The following is a 25,794-nucleotide window of genomic DNA, read 5'->3' on the forward strand; positions in this document are numbered from 1 at the left end:
CGCCCATGCCCAGCGGCTCCTCGCGGCAACCGGCACAACACAGCAAGATGGCCGCCGTGCCGCCGGTCGCCTGAGGGCGGTATCCGAGCGTCTCCGCGTCGCCTCTCCGGCGAAGCTGTCCCTCCCGGTCCTGCGGCGGTGAGTGTGCTTCGGCGTCCAGACCGAGGGGGACGGCGGGCGGCAAAGGCCGGAAGGCTGCGGTCCGGCGTGAGGAGGGCCGGCTCGGGACGGATTCGGGGCGGGGGCGTGTGCTTGGGAAGGGATTGGACGGGAGGGGAGGGCAGGGGGCGGGCGCGCAGGGCCGGCATGGGGTGGGGAGGGCAGGGCAGGGGGCGGGCAGGCAGGGGAGGGCAGGGGGCGGGCGCGCAGGGCCGGCGTGGAGTGGGGAGGGCAGGGCCGGGGAGGGCAGGGGGCGGGCGGGGACCCTTAAGGATGGGGTCCGGCTGAGAGGAAGGGGGCCGGGACGCGCCGCTGTCCCCCGAATGCTGCACGGAGACAGGCTGGCAGTCCTGCGGGCAGCCTAGGAGGGAATGAGAAGCAGGGACCCGTGAGTGTGGAAGCCACACTTGATTCCATCACTGTGTTCTCCCTAACCTCAGCATTGTGGCTAGGGGCATGTTCCCCTTTTAAAACTTTGTTTCACGTTTTTCTTTTTAAGTTCCATGTGGATGGGGGACACGTACAGTGGTGCACATGTGAAGGTCACAGGACAACTGTGGTGTCACTTTCCTCCCTTACACACACACACACACACACACACACACACACACCGTGTTCCAGATACAGAGTTTAGGTCATCAGATTAGCACCAAAGATGCCTTTACCCCCTGAGCCACCTCCGTGGCCCCCTGGGCATGTTTCTTAACTACTTCCTTGATGTCTGTCTTAGTTAAGGTTTCTATTGCTGTGGTAAGACACTGTGACCAAAGCAACTGGGGAGGAAGAGTTTGTCTTAAAAGTCCCAGGTGCAGTGCTCTGAGGAAAATCAGGCAGAACCTCAAGGAAGGAATTGAAGCAGAAGCAGTGGAGGATTGCTGCCCACTGTCCTGTCCCTCATGGCTTGCTCAGTCTGCTTTCCAGGACCACTTCCTGGGGGCGGAACTGAACTCAGCGATCTGAACCTCTCCCGTTAAGCATAGAATGCCCGACACACTTGCCTATAAGCCAGGTTTTGGGTTTTTGTTGTTGTTGTTGTTGTTGTTGTTTGGTTTTTGAGACAGGGTTTCTCTATGTATCTTTGGTTGTCCTGTAGACCAGGCTGGCCTTGAATTCACAGCAATCCACCTGCCTCTGCCTCAGGAGTGCTGGGATTAAAGTTGTATGCCACCACCACCTGACACCTACAGGCATATTTTATGGATGCATTTTGTCAATGAAAATTCCTTCTTCACAGATTGTCAAGTTGACAAAAACCAGTCAGCACACTTGATCTGTTTCTTCATGTGTAAAATAGCCAATCTCTTCTGGGTGTTTGCCATGTTTCAAATACAGTTCCAAGTACTACTTAAGTGTAAAGTTATTTAGAATTTATGTAACTGTGAAAGTTGCATTCACACTTTCAAACTCAGTAAGTAACCTTATTGAAATAAATAATTTGTCTTAATGTCATATAGTAAATGAAAATTAAAGATATTGATTTAGACCATGTGATTCTAGAATCTAAGGTCTTAATTGCTTGTAAATGAGATTCTATTTTTGTTTGTTTGTTTCTTTTTTGAGACAGGATTTCTCTGTGAAACAGCCCTGGCTGTCCTGGAACTAGCTTTTGTAGACCAGTCTGGCCTTGAACTCACAGAGCTGTGCCTACCGCTGAGATTAAAGATGTGTGCTACCACCACCCAACTGTGATTCTGTTCTTATATAGCATCTTAAAAGATTTAAATTTGGCAATATCTGGAGCCAGAAAGGTGGCTCAGAGGTTTAGAGCACTGACTACTCTTCCAGAGGTCCTGAGTTTGGTTCCCAGCACCCGTATGGCAGCTCCCAACCATCTGTAATGTGGTCTGGTGCCCTCTTCTGATGTGCAAGCATGTATGCTGACAAAACATCCATATTCATAAAATACGTAGTTAAACAAATCTTTAAAACATTGGCAGTGTCTTTGGCGTGTTTTTCCTGGTTCTTTCAGGTAATGTGCCTTTATTGTTTGCACAGCAGGTGATTCTCTACTCTCTTGTAGTTTATAGTCTGTTATAAGAAGCAGTACATAGTTAGTTTCACAGATCCAACCGAATGAATGTTTATAAGACCCTGAGTGCAGAGTCTGCAGTGCAGGGACATTTGTCTTCTCATACATTCTGAGTGTAGAAACCGACCTTCTTAGCTGTGTGTCTTCCTAGAGTTTAACATACTCCTAAATTTATAAAAATTGTTCATTGAAGTTGGATAGGTAAATTAGTACAAAGGGATGAGAAGTTTGGGGTGTGAGTGAGATGGGAGGGAAGAAATAAGGTTGTAAATAGAGGAAGGTATACTAGCCAGGGTGTTACACGGAAAGGCATATTCTTGGGTAATTGGGTTGAATGCAGATGAGTGGGTGGTTTGAGCCGCGCGTGTTTGGGTGGGGAATGTTGTCAGGATTAGAATGGAGAAGGGCGTGGCACTTGCTGAGTTGAGAGAAGCAGGTGGGGAAAATGGGATAGAGAGATAGTTATAAGATAGAGTATTAGAATTGTAGAGAAATGGGGAAGGATACTGTGGTGTTTGGGAACTGGGACAGAACTTGTGGAGAAACTTTACAGTTTAAATAGGAGTGAAAAAATAAAAGGCAGAAGTGGGCCGCACAGAATGGGCATTGGCTTTAAAAAGGGTTGGGCTGGGTTAGAGACCTTGAAGGATGGCAGGTCTAAAGACAGGACTTCAGACGGCTAAAGAGAAGATTTAAATAAGCCAGAAACCAGAGGTATAGAATGAAGAGAATCAGAGGGAAAATCTAAAACGTTAAAGGGCTAAGGGAAAAGTGTTGGTGTTGTTAGATCAGGACAAGTGTCTAGGTTTGTGGGTGGCAGGATGAGTTGTGTGTTATAACTTAGTCACATGACTCTAATTGTCACAACACTCCAGTGGCTTTCTCTTGCTCTGTTGAACATCTGCTGGGCATTTAAAAATTGCTCTCCAGCCCTCGGCTTGTTTTCTTTATTTTGTTCTTGACAACACTAGCCCTACCTTTCCCTGCCTTCTCTTTCCCGTGGTTTCCATTTGTTCATTCTGTGCTCAAACTTCAGCCCACTGCAAGCAACAACTAGGGTCAGAATTGCCTGTTTCTTCCTTAAGAAATGGGCGGCTATCACCAAAGTGATCTAACTCTAAAGACTGTGCTAGTGACAAGTCTTTACAGAGGGTTTGCCAAGTGCCAAGTACTGCGGTAAACTTGTATGGTCACATTGGAAGAACTGAATACGTACTATTTCCTGTTTTATAGATGAAGAGTTGTTTTACCCAAAGTTCCACACTAATTGGATAAGCCAACATTTTAATCTTCCTATGATCCCCAAACCTGTGGTCTTTGTTACCATGTCACATAGCTAAATGAGTTTTGGGGGTTCAGATCATATTTTGCATCATGTCCTACAGGGAACATGATGTCTTACACAAAACAGACTGACTTCTATCTCAGTCCGGTATTATATAGTTAGTTCAGTACACACATGCACACACACATGCACACATACACGCACAACTCTCTTACACACCCTCTCTTTCTCACACACATACACCACTAGTTTAAATTGCTAACTTAACATATATTTATACTTTTTCTCTCATTTTCTCACATATAACTAACCATATAAGTCAGAAAATCTCCCAGAGTCACAAAGCTGTTGTTTATGCTATCATCACAAAGCTTTTGCTCTTTATTTTAAAAGTTGACTAAAGCCGGTCAGTGGTGGCACACACCTTTAATCCCAGAACTCAGAGGTAGAAGCAGGTGGGTCTCTGAGTTCGAGGCCAGCCTGGTCTACAGAGTGAGTTCCTCAAAGCTACACAGATAAAGCCTGTCTCGGGGGGGAAAAAAAAGTGTAGATAAAATAACTAAAACAACAAAACCCAATTTGTGTTTAATATTCTTTCATGGAAAGGGATCTCTTGGTCATACTATTGATTCCATGCTAAGGTGAACTGCCATTCTCCTTCAGATATGAATAATACACTCAAGCTTGAGAAACTAAACTAGGTTTAAACACTTAGATAAAATGTATTTACTCCTTGTGGTGGTTTAAATTAGAGGGCCCCACAGGCTTATATGTTTGAATACTAGGCCCAGCTGGTAGAACTGTTTGGGAAGGATTAGGAGCTATGACTTTTTGGAGGAGTAGTGTCACTAGGGTGGGCCAGTTAGTTCTCCCTTTGTTTGTGGATAAAGATGTGGGGTCTCAGCTACTGCTCCTGCACTATGCCTGCCTGCCTTCATGCTCCCTGCCATGATGGTAATGAACTAATCCTCAGGAACTGTAACCCTTGATAAGTTCTTTCTTCTCTAAGTTGCTTTGTTATAGAATCTTGTCAAAGCAATAGAAAGTAACTAAGGTTCTCCTGAATAAAATTAATTAAGGGGTGACAAACTAGGTTATAGTTTTCATAAGGCAAGAAATCCCAAACAAAACAGGATGTATAGGCCCATCCTCTTACATCTTTTTCCCTGTTTCATAGCATATCTGATATTACAAAAATAGAATAATGTATATCACATACTATAGATGTTTCCTTTTTTCTTAGTTTTGTTAATAAAGCATCCTATATCTGTAGGCAATTCACTTATTTTGTATCCTACATCTTAGTCTTCTTTCCACATCTTCAAAATTATAAACCATCTAGAATTCCTCTTATCAAATGCTAGTGATCACTAAATTATTATGAAGTCCTGTTACCTCTCCTGCCAAGTAAAACTTATGCTTATATAGCCATAGAGTTAGAAATATATTCTGTGGATTCCAGAAACATTTTCATAAATTGTGACATGAAAGATAAAGTGATGGTTCTCAAGTTCCAGTGCCCCCACAGGTCCCTCCCTAAATTGCCATAGCGCCTGTAAAATCTGGATATTGGAATATATACTGTCTCATAGGGGAAGCCAGGGTTTGAGAATGGAGATTTGGACAACACGGATTTCTGTCCATAGGACTGAAATGGAACTGAGGTGCAGGAACGCTTCATTGGCTGCAGATTAACATTTGTCTTATTTGAAAATGGTTTGATACCTTAGCAAACCTGTAAGTAAGTTAAACCGGACTAAGACTCAGCTATTTGTTTTAAAAGTATGTTGTTAAATTGGACTTTCAGTTTAGTTTGTACATGAAGGTTGTATTTGGCTCTATAGAAACGTAAGGCCAAAGAAATACAACCTCAGGCTGGGCAGTGGTGGTGCACACCTTTAATCCCAGCACTCAGGAGGCAAAGACAGGCAGATCTCTGTGGTTTCGAGACAGCCTGGTCTGCAGAACATGTTCTAGGACAACCAAGGATACAGAGAGAAACCCTGTTTGGGGCGGGGGAGAAAGAAAGAAATAGAAGAGAAAAGAAAGGCAATCTTAGACCAAATTCAACATATATAAAGATGCATATACATCATTCTATTTTCAGTATCCGCTTCTGATATCAATTAGTCATTGGACTGAAAACTACTTTAACTTAATATACTATTACACTAAACTTTTTTTTCCAGAATTAACTGTATTTGAGAGCTGAGGATATGCATTAGGTTATCCAAGGTGATATTTAAAGGGGACAAAAGCAAACCTAGAGGAGTGCTGAAATTTAGGCTAAGTAGAAGAACATGAACCAGCAAAGAAGGCCACGGAGTAGCAGAAAGACAAAAGAAAGCCAGTAGAACACGGTGTCACAGACTGGGTTCTAGGAGGAAAGGGTGCTTATAAGCATTGCTTGTCAAATATTCCCATATGTGACCCTGCATGGAAAGGACCTGTGAAAAGTTTGGGCTGGTAAACTGAGAAAAGAAGTTACAAGTCAGACTCTGACCTGAGCATGTGTCATGACAGGTCTTCCAGGGTCTTGTCCCTGTGGAGGCGTGATCAGCATTCAGACAGCACCTGCTCCATAGGCTTCCATAGCCTTTGATTTCTCAGCCTCATAGTCTTAGAGCTCTAGAGATAATTTAAGATGCTTCATGGCTGTAGAGACTAACCTTATTAAATATATTGAAAACTCTTACAGGTTTTGATGGCCATCTGGTTTTATTCTTGCAATGAAGAAAGGCTCTGCACAAAACTTCTCCAAAGCAAAGATGCCACTGTCCTCTCATTTTTCTGGGCCATCATCTCTTAAGTCCAATATGAGATCTAGGTCACTTTCACCTTTAATTGGATCTGAGATGCCACCTTTTCATACTCCTGGACAGTGCTCTGCACAGACTGAGCATACAGATGAAAACACCATGCTTTCGGAGTCCCAGCACCATAAAGGTACTGCTAAAAATGTGTCTGCTCTCCTATGGAAGTAGAGATGGGAAGTACTGAGCTTAGATGTGGGTCCCAGACAGAACACCCTCCTGAACTAGCCAGAATTGCTCTTTTAATAACTGGTAGGAACTGTGAGAATGGGGTGAGGACTCGGGCTTTGGGTGAGGGTAAAGGTGTCTGTGAAGGTGTTAGGGCCGGGGAGTTTCTAGAAAAGGAGGTTGGATTTCTTGTAGAGTTCTTTCTAGCTCTTACTAGGAATTTTCCACCCTCCTTAGCTATGGCTGGACATACCTCCTTCCCTACGAGTGGAATGCTTTCAAGATGATAAACGTGCTAGCCATGGTTTCTTCTCTTTAAACTGCTTCTCTGTGAGCGTACCGACTTCCACTTAGGGAACATATACATGTCCCACCAGCCTTTTAAGTTTTTCCCTTTCTCTTTTTGTAATTTTATGTCCATTGATGTTTTGACTGCATGTGTGTCTCTGTAAAGGTGTCAAAAACCTTGAAACTGTTTACAGACAGTGTGAGCTGCCTTATGTGTGCTGGGAATTGAACCTGGCAGAGCAGTCAGACAGTGCTCTTAACTGCTGAGCCATCTCCCCAGTTCCTTAAGGTTTTCTTCTTAAAAAAAAAATGTTCTGCTGATCTAGTTTCCATTTTCAGAAATGCTTTATTCTTTACTAGGTCATGAGTCAACTTCTGCTGACCTGAATACTTAATGGTTTATGTTAAAATCTTTCAACATTAAGTTTATACTCTACTGTGCAACTTTACTGCCTGTTGGTGCCTTATTATTTCTGAATTGATTGTTATTCCAGAATATTGGTTTTGTCAAGAGACTTTTTCTTTTTATAAAACGCAATATGACTTTAACAGTCTTTGACAACACTTTCCACAAAGGCCGTAAAAGAAGGTCTGTTACTTACCAAGCTGATACCCTATATCCATAAAAATGATATTTCCTATTAAATGAAGCAACAAATGGAAAAATCGTGCTCTGCAGCAAACCTTGGTGCTGCATATGGTTGAAAGTGCAAGTGAAAACACTTGCATACAGGACCTGCCTCGGGCCTGAGCTTGATCTCCACAGAACTGATCTCCACACATTGCTGTGGTCCAAGTGCACCTTCACACACACACACACACACACACACACACACACACACACACACACAGAGAGAGAGAGAGAGACAGAGACAGAGAGAGAGACAGAGAGAGAGAGAACGAGAACATGTTTGGAATGTATTTGCTTGAGTTGACATTTTGAATTTGTGCTATATTAGTTGCAGAATATTGAGCATATAATTTAAAATATTTATTTATTTTTATACATGGGTGCCTTGCCTGCACATGTATCTATTCACTGTTTATGTCCCTGATGTCCTGGAGGCCAGAAGAGGGTGTTGGTTGTGAGTGGGCTGTGTGGGTGCTGGGATCAAACTCGTCCTCTGAAGAGTAGCCAGGGCTCTTAACCACTGAGCCATTTCTCTTGATCAAAAAGTTTCTATAAATGTGGACATTAGTAATTTTTTCTTCAAAGGTTTATACAGCTTACATTTTAAATGTAAAAAATTTATTATAGAGCCCCAACTGTAACTTTTTCATAGTGAAGTGGTATAAAGTGACATCCTAAGGTGCTGTGATTAGCCAGATACTGTCTGTACATCTGCATTGATTAAAATTTCTTTATGTATAGCATAAAAACAATTTGTATTTTGTGATATTTATACTTCCTAATGATCTGTTTCTGGATTTCAGGAGCTGATTCATATGTAGGAGTCCGGTATATTACAGAAGCCCTCATCAAAAAACTCACTAAACAAGACAACTTGACCTTGGTAAAATCTTTGAACCTTTCACTTTCTAAAGATGGTGGCAAGAAATTTAGGGTACGTGTCCAGCAATTTCTAAACATAACATTGATTTTATTTTTTTATGTCTTTAGGAATATCTTTTGTTTTTTTTCCTTTAATGGTTTCATTTTGTTTTTGGTTTTTGAGACAGGGCTTCTCTGTGTAGCCCTGGCTGTCCTAGAACTCACTCTAGGCTGGCCTCAAACTCACAGAGATCCGCCTAGCTCTTCCTCCTGAGTGCTGGATGCAGGCCACAAAAGAAGGCACAATAGTTTTAGCTTCTATGAAGATTTTAAAAGACAACTTTTTAAATGCTAAAAGGAAAAAAAGTCTGGCAGTTAGTGTTTGCAGCCTATGTAATACCATTCGTATAATATAGAAAACCTAGAATTCAGTGACAGAGACAATGGAAATTTGCAAAGGGTATGAACAGGCAGTTCAGAATGGATCTAAATGACCAGTATTAACTTGAAACCGTGACCCATTCATTATTGTCAAATAAAACAAGAGTTTGGAAGCATTTTCTGTTTTGTACAGCCAATGGTCAAATTTTGAAAGCTTTCACTATCCCAAAGGTCTGATAAAGGGGTGTTCTCCTCTGCGTGTGTGAGCACAGAGAGCAAGTATGGTTCAGATGTGGTTGTTCTCTGGTCAGTAACTTAGTTTATAGTCACTGAGTTTATACTCAGTACCCAGCAGTCCTGCTACTCTTTCATTCCTAGGTATAATATGCTTATTAAGCATTATTTAAATAAAAAATTTAGAAATGCCTAAACATCTCATTGGAGATTGTCTAAATAAATTATAGTGCAGTATACCATGAAATAATGTCAGATTTAAAAAGTGATTTAGAACCCTATGTGTTAAAATGTCTCAGTCAGTATTCTGTTGCTGTGAAAAGATACCACGACCAAGGCATTTCTTTAAAAAGAAAGCGTTTAACTATGGGTTTGCTTGCAGTTTCAGAGGTTAGTTTGTTTTATCATGGCAGGGAGCATGGCAGTAGGCAGGCAGGAGGGGTGGTACTGGAGAGGTCGCTGAGAGCTTTTCATCCTGATCCACAGGCAGTAGGCAGAGGGAGAACTAGACACTGGGCCTGGCATGGGTTTTTGAAACCTCAAAGCATGGCCTTTTGTGGCACTTCTCCTCCAACAAGGCCACACCTTGTAATCCTTCCTTGACACCTCATCAGTGTATGGGACCAGTGTCATTTGAACCACCACACCATGGCATTTTTTTTTTTCATGTTAGTTTCAGTGAAAACCAACTTTAAAGTGTATTATTTAGTATAACCTCAAGCTCTTTTTAAAATTCTGTTTGCTGTATGTATGGACAGAAAGGAATAGAAGACCCTGAGTGTGTACACATTAGCCTCTTAGTGGTGGTTCACCAAGTGGTGTAATTCTTCTCATTTTAGTGAGCTCAGAAAGAATGTTTTGTGTTTCATTTGAAGACTTAAATAGAGTACGCTCAGGTTTCAGTTGTGTAGTTATTGAGGAAAAGGACACTTGTGGTAGTTTTAGATTTGTGGAAATGAAATATCAAATCAGTATGTAGTCGCTCTGCAGCTGTTCCATGCACCAGACATATCAGTCTAAGGAGGCAGATACAGAGGTGAATAAACTTAGCTTGTGGTCTGAGAATTTAGAGTTTGGTGTGAAAAGTGTCTAGGACTAAGTGTGAGAATAGGGAGGATCGTGGGATATGGGTTAGGGAGGCCAAGCCAAGGTGAAAGCCTAAAGGATCTGTTGTGCTAGAAAAGACCCGAGAGCATGAGGCATGGAGGCTTCAGGTGGAAACGGCAGACAGCAAAGGATGATAAAAGTGATGCAAAATAGCCAAAAAAGAAGGAAACAGAAATCACAGGTTTCTCAAACCCACCACGTCCATTCTATCAAGGCCTCTGGAGAGTGTTTTGTTTTTAAGATTTTTTTTTCTTTGTGTGTGTGTGTTGCCTGCATGCCTCATGCCTACAGAGGCTAGAAGAGGGCAATATATCCCCTGGAACTAGAGTTACAGATAGTTGTAGTAAGCATGTGGGTTCTGGGAATCAAACACAAGTCCTTCTCTAGGGCAGCAAGTGTTCTTACCTGCAGAGCCATCTCTCCAGACCCTTGTCTGTGGTTTTTGTTGTTTTTAAATTGGCCTAGTGTTCTGTGTTCCTGGATGTACACACAGCTGACTCAACTGACTTCGTGTGGAGTCTCTGCTGGGTGTACTTCCTCAGTGAAGCCTTATCTTACCACCCCGTTGTAGCCACACACCCTCTCCTCTTCTCTCAACAGATTTTACTTAGCACCCAGTATGTGCCAGCAGTAGTGCTTAGCAGTGTACACAGCAGGCAGTCTGCTCTCTAGGACTCTTGCATACTGTTACAAGAGGTTTTCTTTATTGTCTTCCTTGAATTTTGTGTTTGTGTATACCAGTAAAGCCAAGAAATCCTACTTTCCTTGTCTGCCACTATATTTCATGTACATAGAACTACTCCTGGCACATAATCCACGTTTAGTAAGTATTTACTAAATGGATGATAACGGAGAGGCTGGGATGTGCTCAAAGTACAATAGCAGTAAATGGGGAAGGCAGGAAAAGAAGTGTAGACAGTTCTTGTGAGTGTACTCATGACAAATGGGGGAGACAAGAGGAAGGCTCAGGTGAAACACCGGTACAGTGCAGTGCGTCTTGCTGATAGAGAAGCAGTGTGAGCGTAGTGAATATGAGCTGTGCAGTGGGGACAGGGCCTGCGTTACGGCTATAGCCTTGCTGTGCAGTATCACACTTTGTTCATATTATCCGTGTAATGTATACCTGTTGTAAACTGAGGGGGGGGCGTTAAATAGTGTAGTACTTAGTTTGGAGAGAGTAAACTGTCTTCGAGAAAAGTGGAAGGGAAGAGAGAAAGAGAAACGGAAAAGTTGAAGTCAAGGGCACAATGGTGAGAGAATTCTTGTTGAGTAGTTTAGGCTTCTTACTGTACAGGCATTGCTGAGGGTCAGGAGGATATTGGCAGAAGCTTACTACTCATGGTCAAGGAAAGTGGTAGCAGGGGTTGTCCAGGAAAAGTGTTAGGATTTGCTGATCCAAACAGCTTCTAGTACACCTGCCTCAGTGTGTTTATATGTCAAGGAGTCTGCTGCATAAAGCATTTACCATTTATTTCCAATTAGTACATCGAAAATTTGGAAAAGTGTGTTAAACTTGAAGTACTGAATCTCAGCTACAATCTAATAGCAAAGATTGAGAAGGTGGACAAACTGCTAAGATTACGTGAACTCAACTTATCATATAACAAAATCAGGTGAGTGACTGCTCCTTTCGGTAGCATTGCGGGGCCTTCCTGTCAGCAGTAGACTGAGGTTATCCGGGTCATTGAAAGAGTCCATTAAAGGGTTATATTCTGGAACTTGCCATCTGTCTTTATGTTGCAGCAGCACTTAAGTGTGGAGTAGTATTTTATTTAGCACTGTTAAAGCAGGTATATTTCCTCTTTTTAGCAGTAACTTTGTCTAGATGTTTTCCATGATTTCTTGCCTTATTACATAAGTAATATTTTGTGAAGACAGTGCCATTTTGATCCCAAAGATATTCTAAATAATTTGATCCTGTGTATTTATCCTCGTGTTCTTTGCTCATAGCTACAAGAAATAACACTGTACATCTCATTTCTAATTCAGATATACATACAAATATACTGGGAGAAATAAATGTAGTCCAACCTAGTGATGACTAACACTGTGTATAAAAACTGTGATGGGGAAGATGCAACAGAAATCAAATCTGGGAAATCTTTATACTTTTTTCCCAGCTTAGACTTTTTAAATATGATGGTCAGCAAATCAAAAGAAAACGAGCACAGGCCTGGAGAGGTGGCTCAGCACCCACAGTGGCTCACAACCCGTGTCAGGAGAAGCCCACACCCTCTTCTGGCCTCCTTGGGCACTGCACACTTAGGCCACACGGACAAATACATGTAGGCAAAACATGTGTACACATAAAATTTAAAAAAGGTGTATGTGGGGGGAGATAACAACCTTAATAATGAGAGAAGTTCTAATTAAAACAAAAATGAAATGTAAAACAAAATCCTGGCAAATCAAGTTCACAATATGAAAACTTTCACAAGAGTTATCTAATGAAAATAGAGCAGCGCAGGAATATTTGGTCAGCATGGTAAACTGACCAGGGAATGAAATTGACAACTAAGTTGCAGGTGATGTGACGGGTGTGCTGCCACTGGGAGCTGAGTGGGCTGAGCGGGAATGAATGCATATATTCATAAACACAGTACCGCTTCAGAGTGTACGTGCTGCTGGCATAGTTATCTTTGGTGAGGACAGTTTAATTATTGTGGACATCTGGACAGCACCGCAGCTCACAGCGGTGTGCTGTTGAGTGTTCCATTCTCAGGGGTGCGGCCACGGGCACCTCTTCTTTCCTGTGTTAGCAGATCTTAGAGTGTGGTAAGGTGGGCAGGACTGCAGGCACACTCCTGAAGGGTTGGCACTTCAGCTCTCTGAGGAAATTTGACTTTGGCCATTTTCTTTGGTTGTCATTGAGGAAAAAGTTAACTCTAGTTATGGAAAGAAGTTCAGCAGCTGAGGCTATTTACTATAAACTGCCATGAAAGAACTTAAACATTTTACGACTAAGTTTGATTTTGTACTCTGGTTTCCAGCAAGATTGAAGGACTAGAAAACATGTGTAACCTACAAAAGCTGAACCTAGCAGGAAATGAAATCGAGCACATCCCAGTGTGGTTTGCAAAGAAGTTGAAATCTTTGCGAGTCCTCAATCTGAAAGGCAATAAGATATCATCGGTAAGTATTCAAAGTGCAAGATTTATTTTTCCTCAAACTTAAATTGTTCAAATTATAAAAATCTTGGTCCATGTTTATATTTTATATTGAACATGATCCCTCTCGTGCCCAGTACCCACTCTTTTCATGCCCCTCCTCTTCCTGTTAGTACCTTAATCTTCCTAAAAATTTATTATTCAAATTTTTTATTTATTGGGAAAGATATTTAGAAGTCTTCAGTTGTTTTTAAAGAATGATATTTTTAACGTCCTTATTTGATTGACGATATGCCAAATTCAGATATGACCTAGAATTCGTTAGTATAATTAAACACTCATCTCATTTTGCAAAGATTCCATAATCAAGAATTGATCTCTTAGTATTTTCTTATCCATCATTTCATTGCACCTTCTTATATTCTTGTTGCCTAGTGCCAAATGTGTAATACATATGCAGTTCTATCTATTTTAAACTTACATTCTGAGGTTCTAAATTTGATTTCCACTTTTCAGGTGAAGTCTTAATTTAATTCATGTTTAGTTAGAACATGCCTTCTAAGCACCTAATGAGTAAATATGGCACCTAATCAGTGTTACATTGGGTGTTAGGACTGGAGCAACCATGATATAACTTAATGATAATTGTCATAGACTGGAAATGGGAGGGCATGACCAGCTACAGGTCTAGGCTGCCCTAATGTCACCTTGGAGAGTCCTTTGATTTTTTATGGACTGTTTAAACTAGAGAAGATAATTTCTGTATGGCCTCTTTACAGAGGTGTCAGGAGGGTCAGGTAGCACGAGAGACACTTTAAGCAAAGAGTGACTAAGACTGTATTTCTTATACCTTCAAGTGTGAAGGCAAATTAGAACACACACCTTTTTTCCATTTTATTGTTGATTGTCTTGCTTGTTGTTTACGCGGAGCTCATGATGCGGCCTCTCTCTGTGGGCCAAGCACAACTCAGACTTGCAGCTCTCCTGCCTTTGCCCCCACATGCCGGCGCTACGGCTGTGTTCTGCCACACTCGGCATTTATTTTTATAGGGATCTGGGAAGGAGACTCCATTTTACTGCAGCTGCTCGAGAGCCTTGGAGTCCAGGCCTCAGCCGTTCTGTAGGTCACCTCGCAGTTCTTGAGACTCACAGGCTGGCAGGAACGAGCAGCTGCGTCATACCCAGAGTCTGCCGAACAGCAGGAGAACCGTTCGGTATTTATTATTTGTAATCATACATCATTTTCTCATCTCTTTGTTTGGCATTGGCATCATTAAGAATAATATATGTTTATTTGGGAGAAATATGTACTTGTACAAGCTATTTAAACTGTGTTTCTCAACCTACATAAGTCCTTAGAATAAACAAAAGTCTTCAAAGAATGTTAGTATCTATACATATTTTTGTGTTTTTCACCATCAACTATAATGCCATTATCTCAAAATTTACAAAAATTCTTCATAGCAGCTCATTTTATGGTTATTTGATGAATAAAAAATAAAGACATTAGACTAATTTAGACTTAGATTGAAACCCCATTTTTTTCAGTTACACTAGGCTCTGAGCTAAGGCAAGTCACATATTTGAATCTTGAGTTTTTCAGCTCTAAAATTCAGATAAGACGTCATGGCTTTGAAGAACCACAGAGAAAATGCATAATACTGTCTGGTATACCAATGCTCATAGACTCCTTTTCTGTCTCTTTCTTACACTGCTAATTTGGGGCAGTAGGTTTTGTAAGTAGATTTCTGGACATGTTAAAAGCAATCCTTTGTTGGTTTATAATTTTAAAGTGAATTATTCCAATACCGCTGTTGTGCCATTTCAGCTCCAGGATGTAAGCAAGTTGAAGCCACTTCAAGATTTGACTTCTCTAATCCTCATTGAAAACCCGATCGTGACCCTTCCTCATTATCCCCAGTTTACCATTTTCCACCTCCGTTCCCTGGAAAGTCTGGAGGGTCAGCCAGTAACTACTCAGGATAGACAAGAGGCTTTTGAGAGATTCAATTTAGGTAAGAGATACTTAAAAATCAAACGAAAAGCTAAACTTGAATGAGGAAGGAACTTACCTTTAGAAGTTCTCTAGAGGGGCAGGGTCTGATGAGATGGCTCAGAGGGTAGAAGGCATTTGTTGCCAGACCTGAGGACCTGAGTTCAGTCCCCAGGACCCACTTGGTGGAAGGTGTGAACTGACTTCTACAGGATGTCCTCTGATCTTATGCTATGTCAGGTGTGCATTCCTAACCACCTCCAATAAATACACAAATATTTAATTTTAAAAGGTGCTTATCACCACATCTGACATTTTAAAAAAAGAAAAATTATAAACTTTATAATTCTACTAAAATTTGCATGGAAAATGACCCCATAAATTGATTAAGCAAGTATCTGTTGAGCATATACTATATACCAAAAGTTCCCAGCCTCAAAAGTGATCTCCTGAATATGTGTATGTTGTTTGTGTATCTAAGGTGGGAGAAGAGAAGGAATGGTGAGCAGCCAGCCAAGAAAACAGTCAGTTTTACATGCTAGCAAGATCAGAGTTCAGGAAATAGATTCCAAAGCCCAAAAAAGATTTCAAGAGTGCAAGTGTCAACTTGGTGAATGGGCTGACACATGAAGGAAGACAGGCACAGAGGTGGCTTTAGAATTGCTTTGGGCTGGGCACTGGTGGTGCACACCTTTAATCACAGCATTAGGGAGGCAGAGGCAGGCTAATCTCTGAGTTTGAGGTCAGCCTGGTCCAGGATGACTGTGACAACACAGAGACCCCTGTCTTAAAAAACCAAAGAAGAATTGCTTTGGATTGGTTTGATGTTCTTGCCCAGAGAAATTCAAGAGGGATGGGAACTAATGATAGATATTAACAGATTAAAGAATGGAAAGATGATGTTTGACAAAGACTTGAAATTTCTGTACCAACATTAGTCTTCTAATACTTAGTAATTTTTTAAGTTTAAAGGTAAATAAAAGATGCAAGACTAAACATTCACTCACAGCTTCAAGACCAGGAAATTGGAAGAAACGCGAAATGCAACTTTACCTCAAAGTTTGTAGTTATGAAATAGTGTTTCTAAGATCAGAAGGAGAGACAAATCCCACTTTGATTCTTTTAGTTCATAAAAATGAGTATCAAGAGATTAGATTCTGAGAGACAGACAGAGGTCATTGATCATCTTTTGGTAGGAGGGACAGTTTCTCCATTAAAAAAGAGAAAATAATTTGTAGGTGCTGGCACTTTTGTTGTCTTGGAAGTAGGAATACAAAGTCATCCCCTTAATGCAATGTGAAGCCTAGCTGAGAAAGACTGGATGGAGTGTGGGAGGCTTGAGGAGAAAGGAAGGTATGAGATGACCATGTTAGAGTGTTGAGAAGTCAGCTTCTGTTGAATCTGAAATTGAAATTGAATCTGAAATTGGTGTTCATCTACTTTTGACAAAAATGGCAGTTTCACACCAGTAAAGGCTGAGTGAAGAAAGGCACTTTCTGAGCAAGCCTTCTGACTTGAGTCCCATACTGAAACCCACAGATAGGTAGAAGAGATCCAGCTCCACAAAGCTGCCCTGTGACTTCTTTGTACACACTATGACTTCCTCTGTGTGTGTCACACAGTAATAATTATAATAAAGATCCCTTCCAATTACTACTACTCTCTGACCTCTTAGTATAGGTTGGATTCATATCCAAGGTTATCATACTTTTCCCAGACCCCATGGCATATACTTTTCAAAGCAGACTCATGTTGCACTGTTCTTAAACTTCTTCCACTGTCACTCTGGGAAGCACAACTTGTTTTCCAGGTAGAGAATATAATGACAAATTACCTATTACATTATTATATTATTGACAGAAGAGGTGGAAAGACTGGAAAAAGACCTGGAAAAGAAGATGGTGGAAACAGAAGAACTTAAGAACAAACAAGCAAAGTTTCTTCAAGAAATAAAAAATCAAGATAAACTAAATAAGTCATTAAAAGAAGAGGCCATGTTACAAAAACAGAGCTGTGAGGAGCTAGAGAGCGACCTCAACACAAAGAATGAGTTGGTGAGTCTGTTATATGTCGCTTTGGCTGTATTCTGTTAAGGTAGAGAAATTTTCTTCTTAAATTTAAAAACACAGCCGGGCGGTGGTGGTGCACACCTTTCATTCTAGCACTCGGGAGGCAGAGGCAGGAGGATCTCTGTGAGTTCAAGGTCAGCCTGGTCTATGAAGGGAGTTCCAAGACAGCCAGGACTGTTACACAGAGAAACCCTGACTCAAAAAACAAACAAACAAGTAAAACGCAATCCTGACTGTAGCATTGGGAAGATGACCAAGGCTTTGCGAAGTGTAGTTGACTGCAGTATGGTACCCAAAGGCTGATGTGTGAGGTAAGGTGTCCGGCAAGAGGGGAAACATGATGTGCCACACTAGGAGTTGGCCACACTGCTTAGGGTATGTTTAAAATAGCTTCACAGAGAAGACTAGAGATTGTCAGAAGTTTAAAAATGGCAGAGTTATCGAAAGGTTAAACATAGGCACCCTATGTCATGGAGACTCCTTTTCTGTAGAAATGGTAGCAGTAATGTGTAAAAGGAAGCCCATGTATATGCACAAAGACACACACACACACACACACACAGATATATGACATGCTTCTTATTAGCAAAATTTCCAGTAACTAACGTGTCAATCATTGGATATCCATGTAGCTGAAGAGCTGTAATAAGCTGCTACTAAGATGAAGCCAGACTGTCTGTACATGGAAAGGTCCTGGGCGTAGTTTCCTGTGTGAACAATGCCCAGTGGTGAAAACAGTGACTCCAGTGTGAGCCTGCCCAGAGACATGCAAGATGGTATATTTGGGGAAAACGGCAGACCAAGGAAATTTCCAAGCTGACCTTTATGAATCTCTGTAAAGTCTAACTTTTTATAATTTGACTTTATAATTGAAATATGGAGAAGAACATTAAAATGTAGAACACTTTTAGCCAGAAGGCAGCATATTTTGAGAAACTTGAGAGCTCTGGAGAGGGTGAAGGAGATAGTTGTACAGGCTGAAAAGCAGCTCAGGGAACTGTCCCACAAGAAGAGTTAGAGCTCTAATTATATAAATCAGGCCTCAAGAGGTAAACTTAAGATCCAGCAGATGCGAATTCAGGAGACATGTTTTCATTTAGTATTGAATCTGATAGCTATCTTGAACAATAATTAGAATACGTCTGCTGTCCTGAAACAAGCAGACATTAGCTGTGTGCTTGTGCTTCAAGAAAGATCTTTTTTGTTTGTTTGTTTTGCTTTGCTTTGCTTTTCTGAGACAGGGTTTCTCTGTGTAGCCCTCACTGTCCTGGAACTCACTATATAGACCAGGCTGGCCTCAAACTCAGAGATCCACCTGCCTCTGCCTCTTGAGTTCTGGGATTAAAGGTGTGTGTCACCAGCACCTGACCAAGAAGCCTTTCTATCACAGACGATATCATTTTGTAAATTTATACACATACATATTTGTGTGTGCACATGTGGAGGTCAGAGGACAGCTTGCAGTTTTCACTTCTCTCCTAGTACCGTGTGGACCCCAGGTATGGAACTCAAATTGTAAGGTTTGAGGGCAAGTGCCTTTACTCACTGGGCCACCTTGCCCTCCCATTTTGTTCCTTTTTCTGTATTTTTTGTTATAAGTTATATACTCTTCTGCAAGTTATACTATTTTTACTGTTAATATTTTTAAAGCATTCTTATACATAATTAACATTTATTTTAACAAATTCAGATCACAAAAATAAATGCAGTGGAAATGAAGGCTCTTTCTTCTACCTCACTCCCCAGGGGTTTTGTTTTCTATGCTTCTGTACTATATATGTAATAAGTACACTATACAATGTAATAATTTTGTGAATATTTTTAAAAGGAATTTTTTAATACATATATGTATCTATAGACAATATAGATACTTCATTTTATTTTTAACAACACAGTTAAAGCTCTCCAAGTTAAAATATACTATATATATCAATCTTCCTCGATATTTTAAAAGTCTATTTTGTTTATTTTGTTCCATTTATGGCTCTTCCGTATTTTAGACAATTCTGCAGACAGATATTTAGATAGCTGTTTTTGCTTTTGAAAATAGTACTACAGAGAAAAGTGTGTGTGTATCTTACACGCTCCCACTAGTATTTCTTTAGCATAGATCACATCAAGTGGAACTGCTGTGCAAAATTCTTTTGAAATTTTGATAAATGGGACCAGCAGGATAGCTCGGCAGGTAAAGGATAAAGACCCGAGTTCAGTCTCTGGAACCTACATAGTAAAAGAAGACAGCTAGCCCCTGCAAGTTGTTATCATAACACACAACATACACACTCACCACGCACCATGGACTCACTCACGTACACATACATAGACACACACACATACACACTACAAACATACAATTAAATATTTTTGATAAATGTCGGTGTCCACTTAAGAAAAAGCTTATTACTAATTTGTGTTTTCCACAGCAGTAAGTAAAAGGGTCCAGCTTGGTTTATTATTGTGAACTTGCAGGAGAGAAAAAAAAATGGAATCTTGTTAGTTTTATTTTTATATTTTTCTAACTGCTGGAGGAGTGAATATTATATATGCATTTATTGATCATTTGTCTTTCCTTTTTAAATTACCCATTTCATTATTTTGTCTCTTTTTGTTCTCTGAAAGTACTACTATATATTTAAAAGGAGAATTCTAGGTCTTATTTGGAGAGCTTATATTTCCCTTTGTCTCTTGCAGGATATGTGATCGCTCCAATTGTATAATGATTTGCAGTTTTATTAAGCAGTTGTTCATGCACTAAACTAGTTCCTTTATAAAAGAAAAACTGTGTTGGATTAAGTCTTTGGGCATCCATTTAAATTGTAGCGGACCCTATCCCCACCATCTGGAAATACTAACCCAACTTCCTCTTTGTTGTTTTGCAAGTTATTTAACTCTTACCTTTCAGTGTTCTTATTGTTTAAATGGAATGTTTTCTTGTCCGGCCACCATCATGGCCTTGTGAGAATTTAGTAAGGTTCCAAATGGGAAAATAACTTCAAGTACCAAGTAATACAGGGTGGTAAATTTATACTCAGTGATGCCATGTGTCATCACCAGTCCTGATAGCTGTATCCTTCGGTGGTGAATCATCAATGTAGAAATACTAGTGGCAACAGAGCCTAGCTCGCTCCAGTGTTCTCTAGGTAATGTGCTTCTGTTTGCTTCTGCTCTTAGCCCTTATCTTGGTTTCTTGCAGGCCTTTTTCTGCTGAGTCTTTATTCTTCTTTAAGGTAGTTCCTTCAAGACTGAACTGCACACTGTTTTCTGTGGTCTTGCATGATAACTTGTATTAATATGCTTGTTTCCATTTTAAGTCTTGAAACTGGTTTGTCTCTTTGGGAATGTGTTTGTGTAATATGTTGTAAATGACTGTATATAGGAGAGGAGATTTGAATGTGAGAGGAGATTTGTGTTATTGTTCCTGCAGTCATCTCTTGATTACCCATAGCCAATATGCTACTCGCATACTTCCCTTGGCTCCCGTGTTGCTCTCATTTATGCACTTCTCCCAAAAGATGTTTGCTGGGGACTTATCATCATCGAAGTCCAGAGCTATGAAAAGCACAAAAATACTTTGAAAACAAAGGTTATTTTGGAAAGTAGTCCAAACATGTTCTCTGCTTCCATTAGTGTTTGCCCTTGTTTTGGCTTTGCTTTGGGGGGAGAAACCTGAACATAAGTTGAGGCTGTTGATTGTAAATTGTATCTTTGAGACTCCGTCTTTTGAGCGTTCAGTAGAAACCTAAATAAGGGCAATGTGTTAGACAGCCTGCAAGAGGACACTGAAGGCAGCATGGGACAAGGTGTTAGACTTGAAACCAGGTTACGCGGATGTGCACACTGCCTTTCAACCGGTTGCTCAGTTAGGCAGGTTGACTAGCCTCTCTGAGCAGCTTTATCACCTTGGAATGGAGTTGTGGAGCCTGGGTGGGGTAGCAGATGTAGGTCACCCCCTCTGAGAGCTCAGGTCAGTGCTCCTCCTTTTGATGGGTATTCAGGAGGTGACTGCATGCTCACTCATGCACGGTTTTCATTTCCTGCCCTTGTAAAATGTTTGTGCGTATGCTTTCTTCTTTTCAACTTGCATTTTGATACTCGTGAAGTATTTCTGCATGCTTTTCTGTTTGAAATCAACTCTCAGACCCCCCACCCCCCCCAAAAAAAAGAAATGAAAAAGAAAAAAATTACTTAGTTGACCTTTAAAATGAACTCAAAGGATTAGTCTGATAGTCAGGTAACCTGTGACAAGGCAGTTCAGCAATCTGAAACTCAACTTCTGCGTCTATAAATTCAGAAAATTAGATTATCCTTACATTTTCCTCCCAGCTCCAGAATATCCAAGTGTAACCAAAAAGTTGTAATTAGGGTAAAGTTACTATATTAAAAATTACTAATACCACATATTTGCATCTGATTGAACTTATTTACATTCCTTACCTCTCTGCTACAAAGAGTAATGTTCTGGCCTGGCATGGAGGCACATGTCTATAACCCTCATGCTGAAGAGGCTGGCAGACATAGTGAGACTCCCCAACACACACGCTCACAGCTAAGATTTATTGATTAGAGCCAATCTTTCTCCTCCTCTGTAAAATGTCCCTCAGTGAATTGAAGCAATCATTAAAATCAAAGAGTAAGGAAAGAGTTATGTTCAATAAATTAGTACTAATAATTGGGAAACCAGGAAGCATGTACTACAAAATGACTGATATTTATTTTCCTGTTTAGATGAACAACCTAAATTGCTTTTTAAATCTTGACTCACTATATCCTGAAATAGCATACAAACTTCAAAGGTCTTCTGAAACTCACTGATACTGATTCATCTCATGTTGACCAATAGCTAAAACAGAAAACAGTGGAACTAACTCGAGCCTGTCAGAAGCAGTATGCGCTGGAGCAGGAGCTGGCCTTTTATAAAATCGATGCTAAGTTTGAGCCACTAAATTATTACCCATCAGAGGTGAGTTTATGTTTTAGCAACCTAAAATTAGAGCCAGGATTGGGGGATGTAGGGGGAAGACATGTGATAGGAACATTAAAGGGATTTTACCATTAATTGCTCCATTTTTTAAAAAAAATATTTGTATTTGTGTTTGTATGTATAGGAGAGGGCATATATTTCGAGGTTAGACAACTTTTGGGAGTCATTTCTTTGCTTCCACTGTGTGGTTCCCAGAGATTGAACTCAAGTGGTCAGGCTTGGCAGCAGGTGCCTTTGCTACAAGTACCTTTACCTGCTGAGCCAGCTCTCCAATCTTACTCCATTCTCTTGATAAAAGGATATCACCAAAGTAAACTGTATTTTGGTTGAGTGTGTGAGCTTGGCTCAGGGAGTTAAATAAAGTAATGTTCTAAAAAGATAAAAGTTCCCAGGAGATCCTTGCTGAGAGCCACGTCTATAATTGAAAACAGTTGTCCTAACCATCTGTTATCTGAGGCGGATCAATTAAATCCAAACTTTCAACAGAAGTGCTTCAGCACCTGAGTGGCAGCCTCCTAGCTGCTGGTTCACTGCTCTCTAGAGTCAGTATTCGGCAGCCGTTATTAGTAAAAACGCCATAGAATCAAGGAACCGCCAAATGACTAGTAATTCCAACAGTATCATGTGTTGTTTAGGTTTTAAAATTTAAAATTAATATTAGATTGAACTCTTACTTATATTGGCCAGGAAACAACATAATACGCATGGGCTTTTGACTGGAAGATTAAACAATAGTAAGCAGTCATATAGCTGTGAGTAGTCTTTAGTCAGCTAATCCAAGCTTATGTGCTAGTAGAAGCAAGAGTCCTTTTGAGACCATTTTTAGTTCTAGTTCCTTTTTGCTATATGAAAAGAAGATAAAGAATAGCATTAAATCTTTTAGATTCTAGGCTATAATATTAATATGACTAATTGTATGATGTGTTTACCACTAATAAGATGAACAATGTCATTTGACTGGAAGTTGCTTCTTAATCCACAGATCTATTGCTATGCTTGCTTTTAGGATGCTGAAATTGACAAATCCCCAGATGAAAGCCCTTACATTGGCAAATCCAGATACAAGAGAAACTTGTTTGCCACCGAGAGTTTCATTGTCAGCGATGCCCAGGCTGTTCAGATCCAGAAGATGGTACCTGGAGGACAGCTTAGAAACAAGCACACGCCCCTGAGAGTCCATGCCTCATCGGATGTGCAATTGGAAGACACAGGAAAAAAAATAAGTGCAGGTTAAACAAAGTTATTCTTAAATTCTTAAAAAGTATGAGACTGGGGATGTGGCCCCATGTGGAACATTACCGGGCATGCGCAAGTCTTTTGGTTCAGTGTCCATCACTGCAAAAAGTAATGTATACAGGCTTAATACAGGCAGACAGCCAAAATAACTGGATATACAAGTTGATTTTATCTTATAATTTTTTTGTTTTTGTTTTGTTTTGAGGCAGGGTTTCTCTGTGTAGTCCTAGCTATCCTGGAACTCAGTCTGTAGACCAGGCTGACCTCAAACTTATAGAGATCTGCCTCCCTCTGTCTCCCAAGTGCTGAGGTTAAAGGCGTGTGCCACTACCGCCCGGCTTATCTTATTTTTTTTTTTTTCTATTCTAACTGGGTGGACTTCTTTCTTTTCTTTTTTTTTATATTAATACCATTCAAAATTTCCACTTCCTCCCCTCCTCATTGATACTACTTATGGTTTAAATGATACATATAAAACCTAAGTACTGATCAATGAGCCTGCTTTTTAAATGATTCCTGTTGTGGTGGAGAATCAGGTTTCTGACAGTAACTGGTGGCAACATGTTCAAGGAATCAATCTTACAACAATAACAGTCAGGCGGTGGTGGTGCACCTCTTTAATCATGGCACTTGGGAGGCAGAGACAGACGAATCTCTATTTCAGCCAAAGATACTGCACAGTGAAACCCTGTCTGGCGGGGGTGGAGGGGTGGGGGAGGGTATAAATCACATCCTGCCAACAGGCACTCATTTAGAGGTGTAGTTAATAGTCACTGAAGCGAGTGATTCTTCATGAAGACAAAACCCTTCCAATAAGTTGAAGCAGAGCACTCTCCTTAGGCTTCGCCCTCAGGCTGGCCTCTGACTCTCCCTTCAAACAGTAGTGTGCATTCCCCAGTCTAATTCAGGGGATCTTGCCACGCCTGGCAAACCAGTACAGGAAGAAGTTAAGCCAAGAGGTACTGAAGGTACTCTGCCAGTGTTAGCTCACTGGCTGTGTGGGTGTGACTGGAGTCTGTGCACCTTGCCCCACAGTGGAGCCGCACAATGGACTTGTGATCCACTGTGGGGCTCCCATCAATCCGATGGTTAGCACGTCCTTGCATAGCTGATAGTTACATAGGCGGCAAGGTGGACACTGATTTATTTTTTATGTGTATTTTATGGAAAGCTGTGGCAGGAGAAAGCAGAAGTAAATGAGACATGGGTACAGGGGGTTTTGTGAGAAGATGAAGTGTGAGAAAAGGAAAAAGGCAAAATGAAGTCTGTGGTAGAAAGTAGTAACTGATTTGAGGCCCCCTCCAGAAGGAAGTTTCTGTTTGTCTTAATTTCTTTGTGTTACTTCCCTTTTCTTCCATTGTATTCATTGGTGCTGGGAAACAAGCTTAGGGCCTTGTGCACACTGCAAGTGCTCTTCCTCAAGTCCAGCTCCAGCCCTCCCAGAGCAAACTGCTTTTGTTTCAGTTTTTGTTTTTTTCTGAGACAGGATCTCTCTATTGTGCTGGCTGTCCTGGAACTCACTCTGTAGATCAGGCTGGCCTCAGACTCACAGAGATCACCTTTTCTGCCTAAATGCTGGGATTAAATACATGTGCCACCATGCCCAGCTCCAAATGGTGAACTTGTTGAAACTGAGTTCCATCTATAACAAAGGGGATGGTTGTGGTGCTGTAGTTAGTATCCTGGTGACATGTGAAGTACCTACTTTGCAGTGAAGTCCTCTTAAAACAGTTCACAGTGGTAAGAGAAGTCAAGTCCTTTTCATGTTAAGAATTATACAAATAAAAGGATCAATTATAGTTTTGTAGAACAGAGCTGAATAGAGATGGAAGCTATTGTAAGTAATACATTTCTTCTTCAGTGGAACAACTTAACTAGGGTGGCGTTCGTTGCAAAGTAAATGTAGTAAAAAAATCTTAGATGTCAGCATTTTTCTCATGTGTGTATATTAGAATTGTTTTAAATTTCAGCACAAATTCAACTGTCAGAACTACACCATGATATAGAAACAGCAGAACAGAAAATATTACGGGCTAGTCAAGAATTTCAGCAGCTGGAAGAAGCTATACAACAAAAAAAGGTATGTGGAAGCTTAACTAAAAATAATTTTTAATGCGATTTTGCTTCCTTTCTGTAGAATTGCAATAGTGGTGCATGCCATTAATCCCAGCACTCAGGGCGCAGAGGCAGGAAGATCTCTGTTAGTCAAGGCAAGCCTGGTCTACAGAGTGACTTCCAGACCAGCCAGGGATATATAGTCATATTAAATCACTTTGAAATGAATTGTTGGATACTTTTAGAGTCAAATATAATGAAAGTATTTCATTCATGATGACATCCTATTAACATTTCACAAAATGTGTAGAAATAAATTACTTAAATTTGACACCAGATGGGGCTGAGAGATGGGTCAGCAGTTAAGATCTACTTTTCCAGAGGACCAGAGTTTGGT

At 40.7% G+C, this 25,794-nt stretch overlaps 1 protein-coding gene across 6 annotated transcripts in view; it reads left to right on the forward strand.

Annotated features, from left to right (window-relative positions):
* Cntrl (centriolin) overlaps positions 1-25,794 on the forward strand; it is an 89,313-nt gene continuing 63,519 nt past the window's right edge. For 4 of the 6 annotated variants that reach the window (XR_007589363.1, XM_050126823.1, XM_050126828.1 and 1 more), the window contains exons 1-10: positions 1-138; positions 6,172-6,419; positions 8,177-8,307; positions 11,439-11,569; positions 12,947-13,088; positions 14,892-15,078; positions 16,917-17,110; positions 21,966-22,085; positions 23,113-23,335; positions 25,313-25,422. Coding sequence is in view for 5 of the 6 variants with exons in the window: in XM_050126823.1 (XP_049982780.1) it covers positions 6,203-6,419; positions 8,177-8,307; positions 11,439-11,569; positions 12,947-13,088; positions 14,892-15,078; positions 16,917-17,110; positions 21,966-22,085; positions 23,113-23,335; positions 25,313-25,422 (1,455 nt within the window). In the remaining variant the exon portion in view is untranslated. The remainder of the gene's footprint in view (positions 139-6,171; positions 6,420-8,176; positions 8,308-11,438; positions 11,570-12,946; positions 13,089-14,891; positions 15,079-16,916; positions 17,111-21,965; positions 22,086-23,112; positions 23,336-25,312; positions 25,423-25,794) is intronic. The other 2 variants (XM_050126824.1, XM_050126825.1) reach the window with 2 other exon arrangements.

This window comes from Alexandromys fortis, unplaced genomic scaffold (assembly GCF_014885135.2).
Source record: "Alexandromys fortis isolate MF-2015 unplaced genomic scaffold, M_Fortis_MF-2015_v1.1 scaffold_268, whole genome shotgun sequence".
NCBI lineage: Eukaryota > Metazoa > Chordata > Mammalia > Rodentia > Cricetidae > Alexandromys > Alexandromys fortis.